We start from the raw sequence: 17,208 nt of genomic DNA, 5'->3' as shown, positions 1-17,208 counted from the left end.
TGATTCTAAACGGTAGTACTACTAGTTAGTACCACTTGTACTCCGTACTAGCCCCAAACGAAGAAAGCTTCTGTATGCTTCTGTGTGATCATTTTGATCCCGTCTGCTGGGACTATGCTTGTGCTTGTGTACTTTGTACTTTGTACAAACTCTTGTACCTGGTTAAAGAAAAACATCCCATGATACTCTGTACAGTTTATTGTACATAGCCCACTTGATCCACCATCGGCCCTATGGGGCAATGACACATAGAAATATACGCCATTGGCAATGACTACGGCCATGGATACTTGGGGTTTCTGGAATGTATCAGTTGTTCAAAATCTTTCACATCATTCCACGGTTGATCCGGGATAACTTCAAACCCCAGAGCCCTCCTGAGACGACTTGTCTCACCTGGTTCAATGTACCGGAGTACGGAGTAGCCAATACAATCTGTAGAATTAGCGCATGACGATCGAGGGTCCAAACTTTTTCAGGCCGTTAGGCCCGAAAGTAGTGTCTGTAATAATTGTTGAGGGCGTCTGACCCTGTCATCCGTTCGCATTCAGCCTCTTATAATGTGTCTATTATTGCATCGCTTAAGTACCCAGTACATGACATTTCATGCTGGCAAGGGCATGAAGGGAGGTACTGTATACATCCAGATATGTATGTACCGTCCTTCGTTCAGGATGCCGATCTTGTAAGATCTGCACGTTTTGTAAAATACGGTTATTGTATGTAATTCTGTTTTCAATCTAAATCAAATTGCAAATTTAATTATCCTCTTATGGGTCTCCAAGGTCTGGACCCTGGGACGGGTTGATTTTCATATTGAACACCATTGCTACATACATGTATGTACCTATATTGTTCTCGGTATCTATGTTGTATAGTTGTATACGAGTGAGTCTGTTATTTTCATCCTTCTCCTATATCACTTCCGAATCATTATGTATCTAAATCCAGGGTACCTAGTGCTTCCAACCTATGTAGTAGGGTACATAATGTAGTACATAGGACTACGTATACAAAGTCCTATTATTGCTCGTGTGCATGGTTACTCGAAGGAAACGGATTTCCAGAACATACTTGAGCACAATATATCGTTGCACATCAAAGTCATATAATTTCCCATGCACATTGTAGATCCTAACTTGTTGAGAAGCCAAAGGGTCAGAAGGCTTGGTTCCGGCCAAGATCATCCGTCATCCCATCATCACACTCCCGCATAACTATATGGAGTTATCACCGTGGGGTTCCCCCTATTTTTCATTTCTTCCCTTCTATCATACCTCAACATGAATACGACGAGGCCCTCATTTTCTGAGGGCAAAACCCCCGTGATCAAAGTCCCCGAATCTGGCCCATCTCATTTGCGAGGGCCTCGCAACAGTGGAAATTTCGATCCCTTTTCGCCAGTCAACGAGAATGGAAGCTTCGAATTCGATCGAGTCTTGAAGACAGGGAGAGTCTGTCGCCGAGTCAAACACAAACATGTCTTTCGCGCCTCATGGAAACCAGCCTACCTCGTCCTCCGACCGAATCTCCTTTCCGTATACAAGGACGAGGAAACCACCCGCCTCCGAGTCTCCATTTCCCTGTCTGAAGTGACCGCCGTCGCGCCCGTCAAGTCTCCGCGATCGACCCGGCGCCATGTTTTCGGTGTCTTTACCCCATCCACGAATTACCGCTTCGAAGCCCTGAGCGAACGCGATGCTGAGGACTGGATCGATCGCATTCGCGCCGAGACCCCGGGCGACGAGGACGAGCAAGCCTTTCTGGCTTTGACCAGGAAGCGCGAACCCCCCGCCATCCATAAACAGCTCGTTGACGAGACCACCGATCACTCCGAGTTAGATCACACTGGTCGCGCCAGCTCTCCCGAACCACGCCATCCCCTGTCCCCACGCAGCAAAAATACCCAGAGACTCCCTTACATCCAAGATTACTCCGGCAACGAAATGACCTCATATTCAGAGTTCTCCGATGGACCTGGGCCAGCACGCAACACTCACCTACGATCTATGCCCTCTATCCATTCACTGTCCGTTTCAGCACCAGAGGATAAACTAGCACCGCGGCCGTCAGCATCTCTGCCCCGAGAGACCGCCAAACAAACAGACCTGGGCATCCTGCGTGACCCGGAGCGGGTCATCTGTCAGGGGTACCTGCAGGGGCTGCGCATCCAGGGGACCGTGCGCCAGTGGAAACGACTCTGGATTGTGCTTCGGCCAAAGAGTCTAGCCTTCTACAAGGATGAAGCGGAGTACGCTGCCATCAAGATCATCCCCATGTCTCAAGTATTTGATGCCGCAGAAGTGGATCCTTTATCGAGATCAAAGACGTTCTGCATGCAGATCATCGCCGAAGAAAAGACCTATCGACTTTGCGCTCCAGACGAAGAGTCCCTCGCGCGCTGGCTGGGCTCACTGAAGAGCATTCTCGCTGCGCGCAGGAGATTGGATCCCGGTCTGGGCACTTCTGTATAATGCCCCTCGCTCTACGGAGTAGAGCCTGTTTTATTACCCTACCTATTCCCATTCCCTTCACTTCATTTTCCCTGCATCACAGCGACCCTTTTTTCTTCATATCTTATCTTATCTTTTCTTTTCTTTCATATACCCAGGTTGGTGATCTCGGTTTGACTACTCATCCCGAGCTTCGGATTCTTTAAGGAACGGATTGGCGTTAGTACCTTCGTGCAATTCACTCGCGAAGGGGAGTTCTTTTCCATCAAGCTATTCAGCTTTTTTTCCCCTACCTTCCATTTCTCCAACACACTTATCTCTTGATTTCATTCATCGAGGCGATGCATTCTCATTAGGCATGCCTCTCACTGTCGAGTCTGACATTCTCCTTGTCTGTTGTCTGTCTTATTCCATTTCAGTGTCTATATTGAGCACCTATTATGTATCACATTACTTCAGGCCGTAGTCCCCTAGTGCATAATATATAATATGGATGAAAAACACTCCAAATTTCCTATGGGAAAGCCCTATTCCGTTCTCCTGTATCTGCCTGTGCGCTTGATATTGTTTAATTCGACGAAGCGCTGTCACTGTAGCTTGGTTCATACAATGGCTCGAGTACATATGCAATGCATGGTGCCAAGGAATGAAGACTAGCGCAGTGGCGCAACCTCTCGTGAGAAGCTTGATGGGTGCTCTAATGTTAGGTTATAATACCACCCGTAAGCGCCCAGGGAGACATTCATGCACACAGGTAATGATTCGCGACGGCGTCACGCTGGGCTATATATAGGTTATAACGGGGGTTCAACCTTCCTCCACCCCTTTCCCCTATACTGTTTGCTTCGCTGCGCTCATATCCTTTGGCAAAAAAAGAGCCTCAATAAGAAGCGAGGAAACCGAAATATACCAGTTCAACCTCGCCATTCATGCTTCACGCTTGCGGGGGACAATGGGCGAAGGAAGACCGCTCTATAAAAGATTATTTTGTTTGTTTTGGCTTCTCTGCCACGGTCATATCATATTCTTACTCCGCTCTTTCAGTGGCGTCGTCTTAAACTATAGGGATGTAGGATCGTAGCTAATACGGTGGCTTTGGAAATCAAAGACTCAAACTTGAGAGACGTGATGTCCATAGGAGTAGTGAACCAATGTATGTGGATATATATACCGAACATTGAAGTTACTATGAAGATACCACAATCCAAGTTTGGATTTGTAATTACTCGGGATGTTAAATTTAGCCAAGCCGCGCGTATATACCTACATACATAGGCAGGTATCCGTTGGCTTTAAGGCGTGACTATATATCATAAAGCTTATCACGGTCAAGCCAAGCTTTTTGACCGGCCTTGGCTGAAACCACTCAATCTCAAATGCGAGAGATCAGATTTGTGATTCCTTCTGAGCTGACCAGGGCTCAGCAAATCACCCATCTACAATTGGATGACAAGGTTTGCAGAGAGGTCGAGCGAAATGCAAGCGCGGAAGTAGAGTTAATGACAATGTCGATGAATGATTCTATACTCTATATTAGAGGTACCAGCCCTTTAGCTAGCGAAGGGTAGCCGGGGAAGCCACCAAAATTGTTATGTGAACAAGCTACAATGTGTAGCCATAAATACAAGACCTTCCTAAGGTCTTACTAACGCATTTCCTCTTCTTCAACAGGAATGCTGTTATACTCGCCGGAGAAGGACCTGCCTGCTCCATCACTAGTGGTGAGATCGTCCTGAGGCTTGCTCTCGTGTTGCACAACCAAGAACGACAAGAACACGATAGCTGCTCCAACCCAGTACAGAGGGCTGGAGTATTGTGACTGAAGGACCATCTGGCCAATCAAGGAAAGCGGGATGGTCATACTCAGCCCGACAGTCACGATAAGCGGCGTGGTAAGAAGCATGGCGTAAGCCCAAGCAATGTCAGAGACAAATGATGCGAACGCGTTACTCTGATGGGCGCGAGGTTAGTCAAATAATAATCAAAAGAGGGCCAGAGTCGTACCAGAATGATTGACCACACTCGCGACGTTTCGGGCATAGAGAAGGGCTCCATTCCAGTCCAATGCATGACGAAGAAACCGGGCCACAGGAAGATAATGTTGAAAAATCCAACCAGTCCAAAGAACAGGGGCATGTTTACCCGGGATTCATCGCCAACTTGCTTCTTCATCACGACGGTATAAAGACCGTACAGGATGGCGCTAAATGCCGCCATGGCATCGCCAAGAGCAATCTCCCCCGAGGATTTGTGTGGAAATGAACCCTCACTACTATCTGCACCCTCGCCTGCGTCTGGCTTGGAGAGATCTACACGCGAAATCAGGATAATGCCAATCAGAGAAGCCATGACACCCATGAATTTGCGCATAGTGAATTTCTCAACACGGAACAGGGCCCCGAAAACCATGGTCCATACACCTAGAAGAGTGAGGGTGAGTATACCAGATTTTGAACATATATAGATAGGGGAATCCGTACCACTGGTGGAAGTCAAAATGGTTGTGCTTCCGACTGTGGTGAATTGGAGGCACCCCATGGCGAAGTAATTTGCCTGGAAATCCCGTTAGTTCACTTGCAACATACAATCTAACATCGTGAGGTGTACGACATACAGTAAACTATGATAGGTTAGCCAGTTGATCATATATCCAATCAATATTGTATGCTTACCCAGAGAAGACAAAACTGAATACTGAGTTTAGCTGTTGCTTTGAGGCCTAGCTTTCCACCTGTAGCATCCTGTCTCTCCCGTGAAAATGGCCCACCCTCTTCATCGGAGCCGCTGCGCAGCATGCTCTCCTCTTCGGCCTTGGGGTCATGCGAATCCAAATGATTCAAGAAGCTTCTCAGCGAAGTAATCTGAGAGAGTTTCCCGTTGCGCCAAAGACCCCATGTGCGACGAGCGACAATAATAAGGAGGGGCATCATGAACATGGAGGTATTCGTATAAGTTACGAAGAAAGGTTTCGGGTAGGTTCTGTCGGCGAAGATGGTCTGGATAGCATTCGATGTAATTAGCCAAATGTTTGCAACAATATATATGTTCTGCGGTATGAGTTTTCAGCAAAGGGGCACACATACACTTCCAAGGAAATTCGACGTTGTCCATAGCACAACCACCACCAGGAGTAGTATGATTCCTAATGTTCGCCGCCCTATTCCCAGTGGCATCATACCGGGTCGCTCGCTTGTGGCCGAGCTCATGGTGCTATAGTTGCTTGTGAGAGGAGGTAAATCCGCGCGACTCGTCGAGGTGTACTCCGTAATACTGCCCAGGTGGTCAGGAACCTCGTGTCGCCGATGTCGCAATCGCTACGTTTGCAGCCGGGGATGCCGAGTTGGACGGAGTATCAGTCGGACTGCTGTCATCTGAAACGCAATGAGCGAAAATCTCCAGTGCAGGAGCAAACGAGTGTCACGAGACTTCCTGCCTAAAGATATGAAGAGAACACGGGGGCTATGCCAAGCATTCGCGAGATAAGGGTCCGGGTGGGGAGAAATGTACTCGCCGATATTAATTGATTGCGCTGTTATTTACTCCGTACATTTATGGTAGTAATTACCATGAGACACATGTGATAAGTGCACATGCCAGCAGTAAAGTGCCCTGGTGATGACGGGTCATCTGACGGTACTGGATTTACTTCGATAAAATATGCGCCTTCAACTGCCTATTACGGAAAAATGAAGGTATTGCATTAAGCCCAACAAAGACATTGTCCGCATAAAAAACCGAGGAAGGTTTGAGTAAGATGTTGCTCTCTCAGGCGAATTCCAAAATTGAAACAAAGACATCTACAAGACACCGGGGGAATGGCAAGGTCATCCAAAGCAAAACCCCGTGGTCTTCTCTACAGACTCAGGACCGGAGACCAACCAGATAGTAGTAGGAAAAAGGAAAGACAAAAGAAAATAGGTCGCTGGAACATCATGGGAATCGGAAGGGTATATCAACAGGCACATCCATCACGGTCATTGTCTAGATGGATGTTGATTGGATCGCTGAATTCACCGCTGAATTCCTCAGCCTCTTCCTGGGCAAGCGCACTCCGTGCGATAACTAAATAGTGATTAGCAACTTTGAAAGGGAACAGTTTTTGGGCAAGGCAGCTAGGCAGTGGAATTTAACTCACCTTCAAATGCCTGCTCGACGTTGACAGCTTCCTTGGCGCTGGTCTCGAAGTAGGGAATATTACCCTTCGACTGGCAGAAAGTCATGGCCCGTTTTGAGGAGATCATACGCTTGTTCTCCTCTACATCGATCTTGTTACCGATAACAACCTGCATATGACCATCAGCACGGACCAACATAACATTTTCGCCTGCTGCTGCGGCACACTAGATAAGGAAAAGGAATGCGGGAACGCCACTTACGAATGGGAAGCTCTCTGGGTCTCTCGGGCTTGCCTGGATCAAGAACTCATCCCGCCAGCTGTCGAGAGCCTCGAAACTCTTGGAGTTGTTCACATCGTAGACTAGGACGCAGCAGTCGGCTCCGCGGTAGAAGGCGACTCCCAAAGACTGGAACCGTTCTTGGCCTGCAGTATCCCAGATCTGACATCTTCGGGTCAGTTACTGCCCCACATCACGATTGTGCTAGGGTCATCAGCTCCTTACCTGCATTGTCACCAGTCGGTCGTCGACGAGAACTTCCTTTGTAAGGAAATCGGCTCCGATAGTGGCCTTGTAGCTTCCACTGAACTTCTTATTGACCTATTCATCTCAAAAAGTTGCGTGTTAGCGGTTATATGTATCCGTGAGCGATGGCGCTACGGCCGCAGAGCGCTGGTTGAGGGCGAGGTTGAACGGACATATTGGTTCATCAAACTTGTTTTTCCCACACCACTGTCACCAAGGATGATAACCTAAGTTTCCAAAAAGGCCAAAGTCAGCAAAGGCCCATTTTTTGAAGGTTTCAGAGCTCATCACAAGGAATAGGTGCGGAGATTGTACCTTGAGGAGGACCTTCTTCCTTGACGCCATGGCTGAGAATTAGCTTAGTAACCGAGTGTAAATGCTTGAGGGATAAACAAAAAAATCACTATTAAGCAAAGACCTATAATCAGTCTTCGTTAAGCCTTTATAGAACAGATAAAGACAAGTAAGTTGGAGAGTTGGGGTCGGGTTGCAGCCGAGTTCGATGATGCATGAGGAGAGGGCGGTGGAGCGGGCGGTGGACAATTGATAACGATTAGCACTGCATCTCGTTCCCGGAGCGGCAGCCAACTCCACTTCATCCCATTCAGGTACATCCCCATTTGCTTGGGAAGGCTTATGGCCCACTGGAGGGAGGAGTACTTGGCTGCCCTGACAGTCCGAGATCAACGAGAGAAAGCAAATACTAATCTGTATGATGCCTGTGAGTCTATCATCGATGCTCTTTGTTGAGCGATTGCGACTGACATCATTTACCAAATCTAGATACCCAGCTTGCAGATCGTACCAGCAAACTAGCAACACCAGCAAAATGCGCCAGTCCCGCAACAGCACAAGGTGAAGCTCAACCCACTATTCCATCCCCTATAGTGGCACCGCCCAGAAAGCAACGGTCGGCTGAGCCAGATTCTACCCCGACCGATCTTCTCAATGCCACCCGTGCAGACTTGTCCGAGGCACAGCGATCCCGCTCAGAATTACAAGATCGCTTGAACCGAGTGAATACAGAAGTGGAATTACTTCGCAAGAAGAGTTCGCGAGACGGTCGACAAATCAACAATTTGGAAAGCGAGAGGGCCCATCTAAAGCTACGACTGAAAGACAGAGATGCGGAGCTGAAAGGGAAGGCCAAGCTGCTAGAGGTAGGCTATTTTGATATTTATATAGGCTTTCCAATCACGCAAGGGTGGGTGAGGGAAAGTGGCTAACATGAATTATGTGCATTTCCGCAGGATTTCCAAGATGAACTGGCAACACTAAATCTTCAGCTGAATATGGCTGAAGAACGATCAACACGACTAAAGAAAGAGAACCAAGACTTGGTTGATCGTTGGATGGCCAGGATGGGTCAAGAAGCCGAGGCTATGAACGATGCATCAAAATATTCCTAACTAGTCGCAATACACGAGCAGGTGAAAGGGCCAGGTTGCTAGAATGGATTGGAGCATAGCTTCTGTGACATTTAGATCTTGAATTATGATGATACGTATGTAGTTAGCCACTTAGATGAATTGTGAAAAAGGTAAATACATGATCATGTTTTCCAATCAAATATTGCTGATCCTTCCACTAAGTCCCGGTTGCAATGCTGCCAACGGGGATTCCAATATGCTTGTGCACTCATTCCTTCTGTATATGGAAGAAGAACCAATCCGGACAGTGGAAGCGGTATAGATGCAGTTGAGCGTATCCTGGACTTCATGTCCTCGCTGGTAAAGATAGCATGAAGCGCAGATGTCCGCACTGACAGCGGGACCGAATCTTGGCCTCTTGCAGTTATGATACACCTAAAACATAATGCTATGAAAAAAATATTATGTAGAATTGGTGGAATTGTACGATAGTAAGCAGAAAGTCATCATTTACACTTCGCCATGTAGTGACCCTCATAGATCAGACATACGCAAAACCGCGTTTGATCTCCGCAGAGGCAAGGTCAATCCTAGCTGGTCTACGGTGTGATAATTGCTGGCATGCCCAATGGAATGTTTATACTCTGTAGTTCCGATCCGATATTGAGCAATGGCAAGGCTGAAGCTCCGCACCCTAAAGGCCTGATCTTGAAGAGACCATTCGTTTCGTACAGGTCAGATTGTTAAAAAAAAATGGTATCATACAAAAATTCATGGGAAAGTATATCCAAGAATGGACAATCTAATGTACAAAAGTGCCAAAAACGAAAAAAGTCTATGTGCCATGTCCATGCCAAGATACCAAGCCAAGTAGCCATTGAAGACTATGACATATTATCAATGAAGGCTCTCAGGCGAGAGCTGTCTTTAGTGGCAATGAAATATGTACCGCCAACGTCGGTCCAGCTCACGTTGTTCGACCAGTAATTCTTCTGCTGGACCTTGAGGAGATTGATCGGAGAGTTCAGGTTGCGAGATTGGATTTTGTGGCCAGCTGGAACAAAAGACTTGAGTGAGACAATTTTGCAGCCTTCTTTCATATCCAAAAAGTGGTTGATCAGCTCATTGTTCAGTTGCGGGGTGAAAGCCTGGTTGTTGATGAGCACCACATCAGCCCGCTTCAAGACATTGGTGATACTCTCCTGCTCAAGAAAGTCGCCTCGGACAAGATGAGTTTTGCCTGGGGCAATCCCCCACAGCCGGCATCGGGCCTTGAACTCGGATTGCTGCAAATCTGCCAAATCACATGCGTTTGACATCATCTCGCAACCCCAACTCTCACAGCCAACCTCGAGCGCCGCCTGAAGAACGACATTACCTACTCCCGAGCCAAGATCGACAAAGACCTGTCCCGATTTGAGCTTGGTTTCTTTGAAGATTGTGCTGATAAAGCGAGGGAGAAGTTCTCCGTAAACGTTGTCCGTGCCATTCTCGTATTGCCGGAGGGACTCCACTTGAGGGGATACCGTGCGCGAGTAAATTTGAGTGAGGATTCTTTCCACCCAAGGTAAACCAATACGCTGTGTCGCATCCAAATGCTTCGCAAGACTTCCGTTGCTCCTTAACCGCTGGATAGCTTTATTGTAATCGTCGACAGCTTCCCGAAATTGGGTCTCGGATGTCACAGCCAGGGCCCGGCGTAATCGGCGCTTGATCCCGGTCGTCTCGTTGTTGAATTGATCCGCCTCCTCACTAGGTATGTAATTCTCGGAGACTGTTTCGATTACCTGAACAATGTCGTCAATAGGTCGGAATTCGTCATTTTCGCGGGGAACCACGGAGTCATATCTGACCGAGCAAAAATTAGCACATCTGCAACCATAAATGAATAGGCTAATCAAACATACCTCTCCCGTTGCGAGGCACTGGGATATTGCAGGAGAATCTCTTTGGGCTTGCCCTCGGCACCGAAGGCGGGCTTGAACTTGCCGGCCTTCGGACCGGACGATATATCCGCGGCATGTATCATTTTAAACGGGCGAGATCCTTCTTCCGAAAAGGCCTTCACCGAGCGGAGACGCCGCTCCGGGTCGGGTTCAGCGCTGGCGCTGGTCCTCGCGCGTTTGTGAACTTCAGAGGAGGCCTCACTATCGCTCGCGTCATCATCGCTCGAGAGTCGTTGTTCGGGTGTCGGCCTTTTTCGAATGCGCGACGGAGTACTCAGTCGTTTTGCCGAGCGTGCTTCCAGGTCACTGGACACCGATCGAGATTTCAACGTCTGCGCCTTCCGGTTCCGCTCCGTCGAGGACGGGACTCGAGGTGACCGAGTCTCCGAGGGTTGTGTGACCGATCGTGTAGGAGCTGCAGGTCGAGTCTGCACAACCTTGCGAATTTGCGCCTTCTTTGGCTGTAGAGAGAAGGCCCCGGCCCCTCCTTTTTGAAGGTGGTCGAAAAAGCCCATGTGGATAGGGATAGATATAAACAAACTAATGCAGAAAGAAAATAATCTATGTAAGGTATGCAATAAAAACCAGTCAAATGAATGTAAGAAGTACAATGCAAGGTGGAAGATGTTGAAGAAAAGAAAAGAGAAGAAGGGCTTATCGATTAAGGCGCCACTCGGGGAAACCACGCGATCCCGCGTTCCTTGGCATTCCTTGGCGCTTTTGTCTATAGCCTCATGTCTTCTACTGTACCTAGCTGTCTACATGGGTCTACATGTTGTTAAATTCAAACATCATCAGACTGCCAACTTCTGGATTTTTGAAATATAATCTGAGATCGTACTTGTGGAAGAATGAACCCTGGGGTATCATAATTATTTTTGCTATGTAAATTGACTGATTCAAACATTTCAACTATGAACACACTCTCTATTTCTTGGACTTCTTCTTCGCCAGTCTCTTCTCCGCGCGAACATCCTTCTTCATACGAGCATCAACAATCTTGTACTTGCCCTTGACACCCTTAGGACGGCCAGAGATACCACGATTGGGACCCTTGGCAACCACAAGCTTGACTTCCTGCTTGGGCTTCTTCTTGGTTGCCCTGCTCATCAATCTCGCAATGGCACCGGCCTTGTCCCGCTCGCTGAGAGCATCGTCCTCTGCCAGAAGCGCTGACTTCTTGCGCAGTTTCTCCAATCTTTGAGCCGCCTTGTACTTCTTGCGTCCCTGGGCCTCCATCACCTTCTTGATCGGGCGTGCATTGATGGCACGCAACTTTTCTCTGATAGCGGCGGCGGCGGCCTTGGTAACGGGCCGGACAGGCTTGCTGTGCTTGCCCTCATCGTCAAGGAACCATTCGGGAAGGCCATCCACGTCGCGGAAGGCAAATCGGTTGAAGCCGTCGTCAACAATGTCGGTCGACTTCTTTTCTCCAGTAGCCATCGACTGCGCAAGGGCCATGGCTTCTGCGGTAATGATGTCGATGTCTGTAGGGGAGGAACAAATGTTAGCTAGAACTTCATTCATGTTTGGCATCAACTGCAACTTACCCAGCTGGCCATTTGCTTTCAGTGGATCTTTTCCTTCTGCCTCTGCCTCGCTCTCATCGGACTCGTCGACCCAGTCGGAGTTCTTCTTTTCGTTCTTCTTTTCGTTCTTCTTTGCGTCCTTATTGTTCTTTTTCTTGGGGGCAGGAGTCTCCTCCTCTTCCTCCTCATCTTCATCCATCGCAAAGATGTTGTCACTTTCTTCCTCTTCCTCCTCCGCCTCCTCTTCCTTTGCCTCTTCTTCTTCCTCCTCGCCCTCTTCTAGCCCTTGGAAGATATCTTGATCGAAGAACAAGGAGGCATTGTTTGAAAGCTTCTTAGCCTGAAGTGCTTGATCTGTAGTGGCAGTTTTATCATCATCCTCCTCGTCCTCATCACTGCTGCCTTTCTCCCTGTCAGAAAAGCCTTCCCATTCGTCAACCTCGTATTGCTTGCGTGTCTTCTTGGCACGCAATTTCGAGTCTTTGTCCTCCATGCGGCCAGTGTACTGCTCGTACATGTTGTCGAGCTCCCTTTCGAGGCGGTCTTCCTCGTCGTCGCTCTCTTCGGTTTCAGACTCATCTTCGTCTTCACTTTCGCTCTCGGCGGGAAGATCACGAGCATTGACAACCGCGTCTCTCTTATTCTCTCGGTCAATGCGTCTCAGAGTGAACGTGGAGTCTTCGCCTCCCATACCAAGCTGCTCCATACCAATGTCTGTGGGGGTGGTCATGTTCATCTGCATTCGGATGATATCCTTGCGCTTCTTTTCATTCTCCTTGCGTCTTTCCTTCTTGCCCTTGGCGGTCTGCTGCTCTCTCATGCGGATCAAATCTTCCTGGATCTGCAGTTCTTCGTCCATAGGGGCCACCTCGGCCACTTCCTCTGCCTCGCCTTCTTGGGTTGGCTTCTTTTTGATGACAAGTCCGAACTTCTCGCGACACTTGATACGCCATCTGAGCAAATTGCGGAACTCCTTTTTGCCAAGGACCTTCAGATCCTCACAGCAAGTTCGGATCTCATCTGTTGTTTCCTCCAAACGGTCCAGTGTAGACAACGCAAGATCCCCACCTGGTGGTTGCTGGAAGCTAAGTTTGTTGTAGGCACCCAAGATAGAGATGGGATCCATAGTGTTGATGAACTCCGTCACTGGGAGCTCCTTGTGCTGGGTGTAATCTCCCTCTTCGTAACCTTCACGCTTGCGCTTCTTTTTCTCCGGGTTGAAAACCTTCGCTTCGTAGTTGGGAGTGGGAGCCGCAAGTTCAGCGAAGACGTGCTTCGGGTCGAGGAACTTTGGGTCAATGCGCTTGGGGGCCTTGTATCCGCGGCAAACGACGAAAATTTCGGCAGAGACATTTCGGGACGAAGGAGGCTTGGTTGCCTCGACGGAATTGAACAGCTGCTTGAAAACCCACAGCAGAGGGTTGTAATCCTTGGACCGGAAGACCTTAGTAACGAAGGTTCCGCCCTCGCCCAAGAAATCAGTAGCCAGTCTCAGGGACTCCAAAACTAGTTCTGCCTGGGAGAAAGCATCCTGAACCCACGCGGAACCAACGTTGGGGGCACCATCGTGAAGCACGACGTCTGCTTTCCAGTGCTTTATGTGAGATCGAATCGTTGCGCGACACTTGTCCGTTGTGATATCGCTCTGGAATGTAATGGCTCGAGGAATTGGTTTGATGGGGGACAGATCGACACCAATGATAAGACTTTGCGAGGGCATGTACTCTGCAGCGACTTGACACCATGACTGCTCAGCCGTTAGAGAAAGACTTTTGGGATATTAGGTGCTATTGAGGATACTTACACCAGGTGCAGCGCAAAGATCGATACAAACTCTGCTTTTCTCCAAGAATCCATACTTCTGGTTCAATTGGATCAACTTGAACGCGGCACGAGCTCTGTAACCCTTCTCTTTGGCAAGCCGATACCACTTATCCAAACGACCTTTTCCATGCTGCGAATAGTCAGTACGTGAATCGACGCAAGGTGAGATAAATAAAAAGTACCTTTTTCTGGATCGCCATTTTGAATGGAAGCTGGTCTGAATAGACCAGAAACTTCTTTTAAAATGACCGGGGAAATAGAACGAATGTATACTTTTTTCTTTTGAAGAGAACCCGAGAAAAAAAAAGTTGCAATACTTATCGCTCACCGCCTTTGAGCGGGTTCTCCAGTTTGTTGCCTGAGGCCAAGAGTCAGTGCCAGACATGTGACGTGATATCACTCAGGCACCCCCCCAGTCACTTGTGGCGCTTTGTAGATGCTTTGTCACTTGGGTTTGACCATTTAACTATAGACCTGATGTTTTCACCCTACCTCCATGACGCCCAAGGGATCTCGCAAGAGAGTGAAGACCAGCCCCTCCCCCGTGGACTCGTCGGCTAAACTGAGCGGTGATGGCCGAGACCGCTCAGACTCCCAATCACGAGGGTACAATGCCGTAAGCTCTTTCTGACCAAAATAACCAGTCCTTTTGTCATGTTTACTGATAAATCTACCGTCTATATAGAGCTGGTACCCCGGGTCCTGGTCTTCCATTGCGAGGGTGTCGAAAGCAGCCCCAGTTACCGAGGTTGCCCGTGAGAGCATTTCAGCTGCCAAATCTGTAGCATCGAACGTCACAAACCCATCGGCTTCTCTTCTTGATACCCCAACAAAGAATCGACATCCTTCCATTCAACTCACGCGAAAAGCGGGCGCCTCGTCGAGGTCTCTGCCCGCTGACGCTACCACCACCCGAGTCAACATTGCATCGGATGGTTCGGCTTCCACTACGGCCGCCGCCAATACTGAAGATTCCAGGGCTGTAGAACGGGCAAAACCCGATAAGGAATTACCCGACGAAAGTGATACCAAGCCGCTAGAGGAGCCAGCCAAGGAACAGCAGGTTACCCCTAAGGCCGATCCTAGCATATTGCATGCGGGATCTGCGGAGGGCCCCGAACAATCTAGTGGTTGGCTCTCATGGATCTATAGACCATTGACCACATCTGAAAGTCCTGCAAATGTCCCAGAATCTCCACAAGCAGTGGGGAATCCGTTGGCCGAAAACCAAATGGCCGAGCAAGGTGCTCAACCTACTGTGAACGACCATACAGCACGGGAGGAAGAGCTGCGACCAGAACCAGAGCAGACCAAAGATACTGCTGAAGTTACCCCCATGTCTCAGAAGCGATCGTGGCTTCAGATGTGGTATGGTACAAATACACCGAACAAGCAAGAAGGCCCACCATCTACAGAATTCACGATATCCCCTTCCGCGAATTTCAATTCCGCCGAGCCACCTGGCACAAACATGGCACCGCGAGATCCCCCAGATGAGCCAGCAGAACGAACTGGCGGATCCCCGACCCCAATTGGGACTACGAGATCGTCTGGCTGGTCGTTCTGGTCCAAAGATCCAAACAAAGATGGACCTTCCAATAAACCGCAAGAAGGCGAAGCTGTTGAGGCATCAAAGGGACCGAAATCGCCATCAAAACATACAGCACTTGAACCAGATACAGATTCAAATATCAAGATAACCCAGAAAGGCAGTGTCAAAGTCAAGCCCCCAAAGGATAACCGTCTCAAAGACGGATGTGGGTCCACTGAAGACACTGCTACATCTATGCCGTCTACTGAACCTCGACCGGCTGACATCACCGCCTCAAAACAATTACAGCAGATTCTCCCCAATCAAGTACTGCCGAAGTTTGAAGAAACCTACGCGTTTGAGCAATCGCCCTCCATCTTGCAAAGTCTCGGTCGGCTCCTACACTATGGAAAAGGACCAGAGGTTAGGCACGTCAGCAGGGTCAGAGATCCGCTGCATGTGAGACGCGCTTTGGCTATTGGTGTTCATGGATACTTTCCCGCCCCTTTCATTCGGAGTGTTCTCGGACAGCCCACGGGCACATCCATCCGGTTCTCTAAAATGGCAGCAGATGCCATCCGGAAGTACACCGAGAGCCACGGCTACTCTTGCGATATTGAAAAGATCGCATTGGAAGGAGAAGGTCGCATTACAGAGCGAGTGGACCTCCTGTGGAAGCTGCTTCTGAATTGGATGGAGGAGATCCGCAAGGCTGATTTCGTCATGTTCGCATGTCACAGTCAAGGTGTGCCAGTAACTATTATGCTGGTTGCAAAGTTGATACAATTCGGCTGTCTTGACGGTAAACGAGTCGGCATCTGCGCTATGGCAGGTGTGAACCTCGGCCCCTTTCCGGATTATCGCTCTCGGTGGATCAGTGGGTCGGCTGGAGAGCTGTTCGAGTTTGCACTGCCTTTCAGCAAGGTCTCGAAAGAGTACGAAGCTGCTCTTAAATGTGCTCTTGAGTTTGGTGTTCGCATCTCATACATCGGAAGTATCGACGATCAGCTCGTTTCACTGGAGGTAAGTACATATATTGATATTCAGGCGTCTACAACAGTGCTAAATCGTGCCTAGTCCTCCCTTTTCTCGCCCGTCGCCCACCCTTACGTCTACCGCGCTGTCTTCGTGGATGGCCGAGTCCACGCCCCAAGCTTGTAAGCAAACCGCCCACGCACCCCATCTCGACCGACGAAGCTAATATCAAGTAGCCTTTCTCATCTAGTTGGCTTTGCGCTCAAGCTTCGCAACCTTGGTATCTCAGACCATGGTCTAATCCGCGAACTAAGCACCCCGTTAGCAGGCAGTCTATACTCGGGGGAGGGACATTCTCGACTGTACGACGATGAAGCCGTGTACTTGTATGTAACCGCCATGAATCCCCACGCACATCCAAGCTGACATCGTTTCCCCAGCATGGCCATAGAATTCGCACTCGAGACTTCTTCCGTCGCAGACTCAGCGCTCAGCGTCAAGCGAGCCAGCAGCTCCGTCACGCCAAACCCCTATATTCTCCCCTTCGCCATGCGCGGTCTGCTGGAAGAAGAATATGTCCGCCGGGAGCTGCACGACGAGACCATGGAATTGCTCAGGCAATTCGACGACTGGAAACCTTCCAGCAAGGTCCTGAAAGATGTCAAGTTTAGATTAGAAGGTATCCGGTCTAAGCTTTAGCTAGGCTTGTTAGTCAAGAATTAGAAAGTACTTGCTCATATGGAGACTTGATTTTAGCGGTTCGTTAGACATGAAAATACACGTTCTCCCGAGGTCTTTTTAAGCATTTGCTGGCAGATTGCACACAAACACAAACATGACATGCATGTATAGCAACAGTGGATACACGCCTTCTCTGTTTTTATCCAATGGCGATAGAAGTATTTCGTATGCGTATAAACCTGTCTACCAACGAAGGGAA

General features: G+C 48.9%; 7 protein-coding genes across 7 annotated transcripts; 3 read left to right on the top strand and 4 right to left on the bottom strand.

Moving 5' to 3' along the window:
• Positions 1 to 1,283: 1,283 nt before the first annotated feature.
• Positions 1,284 to 2,474, top strand: N7525_007198 (PH domain-containing protein; the record flags this gene model as incomplete). Its single annotated transcript, XM_002567722.1, has 1 exon — positions 1,284 to 2,474. The coding sequence occupies one exon, from the start codon at positions 1,284 to 1,286 to the stop codon at positions 2,472 to 2,474; it is 1,191 nt and encodes a 396-aa protein (XP_002567768.1).
• Positions 2,475 to 4,098: 1,624 nt separating this feature from the next.
• Positions 4,099 to 5,659, bottom strand: N7525_007197 (DMT family transporter; the record flags this gene model as incomplete). Its single annotated transcript, XM_061213938.1, has 6 exons — positions 4,099 to 4,404; positions 4,458 to 4,873; positions 4,934 to 5,006; positions 5,068 to 5,073; positions 5,126 to 5,449; positions 5,537 to 5,659. The coding sequence occupies 6 exons, from the start codon at positions 5,657 to 5,659 to the stop codon at positions 4,099 to 4,101; spliced, it is 1,248 nt and encodes a 415-aa protein (XP_061068369.1).
• A 746-nt stretch (positions 5,660 to 6,405) lies between these two features.
• On the bottom strand, positions 6,406 to 7,438 carry rab7 (Rab family GTPase YPT7; the record flags this gene model as incomplete). The annotated part of the gene is made up of 6 exons (XM_002567720.1): positions 6,406 to 6,515; positions 6,589 to 6,736; positions 6,830 to 7,009; positions 7,073 to 7,168; positions 7,267 to 7,320; positions 7,409 to 7,438. 6 exons carry the CDS (start codon positions 7,436 to 7,438, stop codon positions 6,406 to 6,408), a joined length of 618 nt encoding a protein of 205 aa, XP_002567766.1.
• Positions 7,439 to 7,729: 291 nt separating this feature from the next.
• N7525_007195 (ATG16 family protein) lies at positions 7,730 to 8,502 on the top strand (the record flags this gene model as incomplete). The annotated part of the gene is made up of 3 exons (XM_002567719.1): positions 7,730 to 7,814; positions 7,877 to 8,253; positions 8,344 to 8,502. 3 exons carry the CDS (start codon positions 7,730 to 7,732, stop codon positions 8,500 to 8,502), a joined length of 621 nt encoding a protein of 206 aa, XP_002567765.1.
• Positions 8,503 to 9,347: 845 nt separating this feature from the next.
• Positions 9,348 to 10,924, bottom strand: dot1 (histone methyltransferase DOT1; the record flags this gene model as incomplete). Its single annotated transcript, XM_002567718.2, has 2 exons — positions 9,348 to 10,311; positions 10,371 to 10,924. 2 exons carry the CDS (start codon positions 10,922 to 10,924, stop codon positions 9,348 to 9,350), a joined length of 1,518 nt encoding a protein of 505 aa, XP_002567764.2.
• Positions 10,925 to 11,336: 412 nt separating this feature from the next.
• spb1 (rRNA methyltransferase spb1) lies at positions 11,337 to 13,980 on the bottom strand (the record flags this gene model as incomplete). The annotated part of the gene is made up of 4 exons (XM_061213937.1): positions 13,945 to 13,980; positions 13,743 to 13,892; positions 11,960 to 13,685; positions 11,337 to 11,896 (listed from the first exon to the last, which is right to left on the bottom strand). Exons 1-4 carry the CDS (start codon positions 13,960 to 13,962, stop codon positions 11,337 to 11,339), a joined length of 2,454 nt encoding a protein of 817 aa, XP_061068368.1. The 5' UTR covers positions 13,963 to 13,980.
• Positions 13,981 to 14,258: 278 nt separating this feature from the next.
• On the top strand, positions 14,259 to 16,967 carry N7525_007192 (uncharacterized protein; the record flags this gene model as incomplete). Its single annotated transcript, XM_002567716.1, has 5 exons — positions 14,259 to 14,378; positions 14,448 to 16,316; positions 16,371 to 16,450; positions 16,505 to 16,654; positions 16,709 to 16,967. The coding sequence occupies 5 exons, from the start codon at positions 14,259 to 14,261 to the stop codon at positions 16,965 to 16,967; spliced, it is 2,478 nt and encodes an 825-aa protein (XP_002567762.1).
• Between the last annotated feature and the right edge of the window lie 241 nt (positions 16,968 to 17,208).

This window comes from Penicillium rubens, assembly GCF_028828025.1.
Source record: "Penicillium rubens strain IBT 27055 chromosome Unknown utg000003l_segment0_segment0, whole genome shotgun sequence".
NCBI lineage: Eukaryota > Fungi > Ascomycota > Eurotiomycetes > Eurotiales > Aspergillaceae > Penicillium > Penicillium rubens.
Note: the sequence above shows the minus strand (reverse complement) of the source record. Positions and strands in the feature narration are given on the sequence as shown.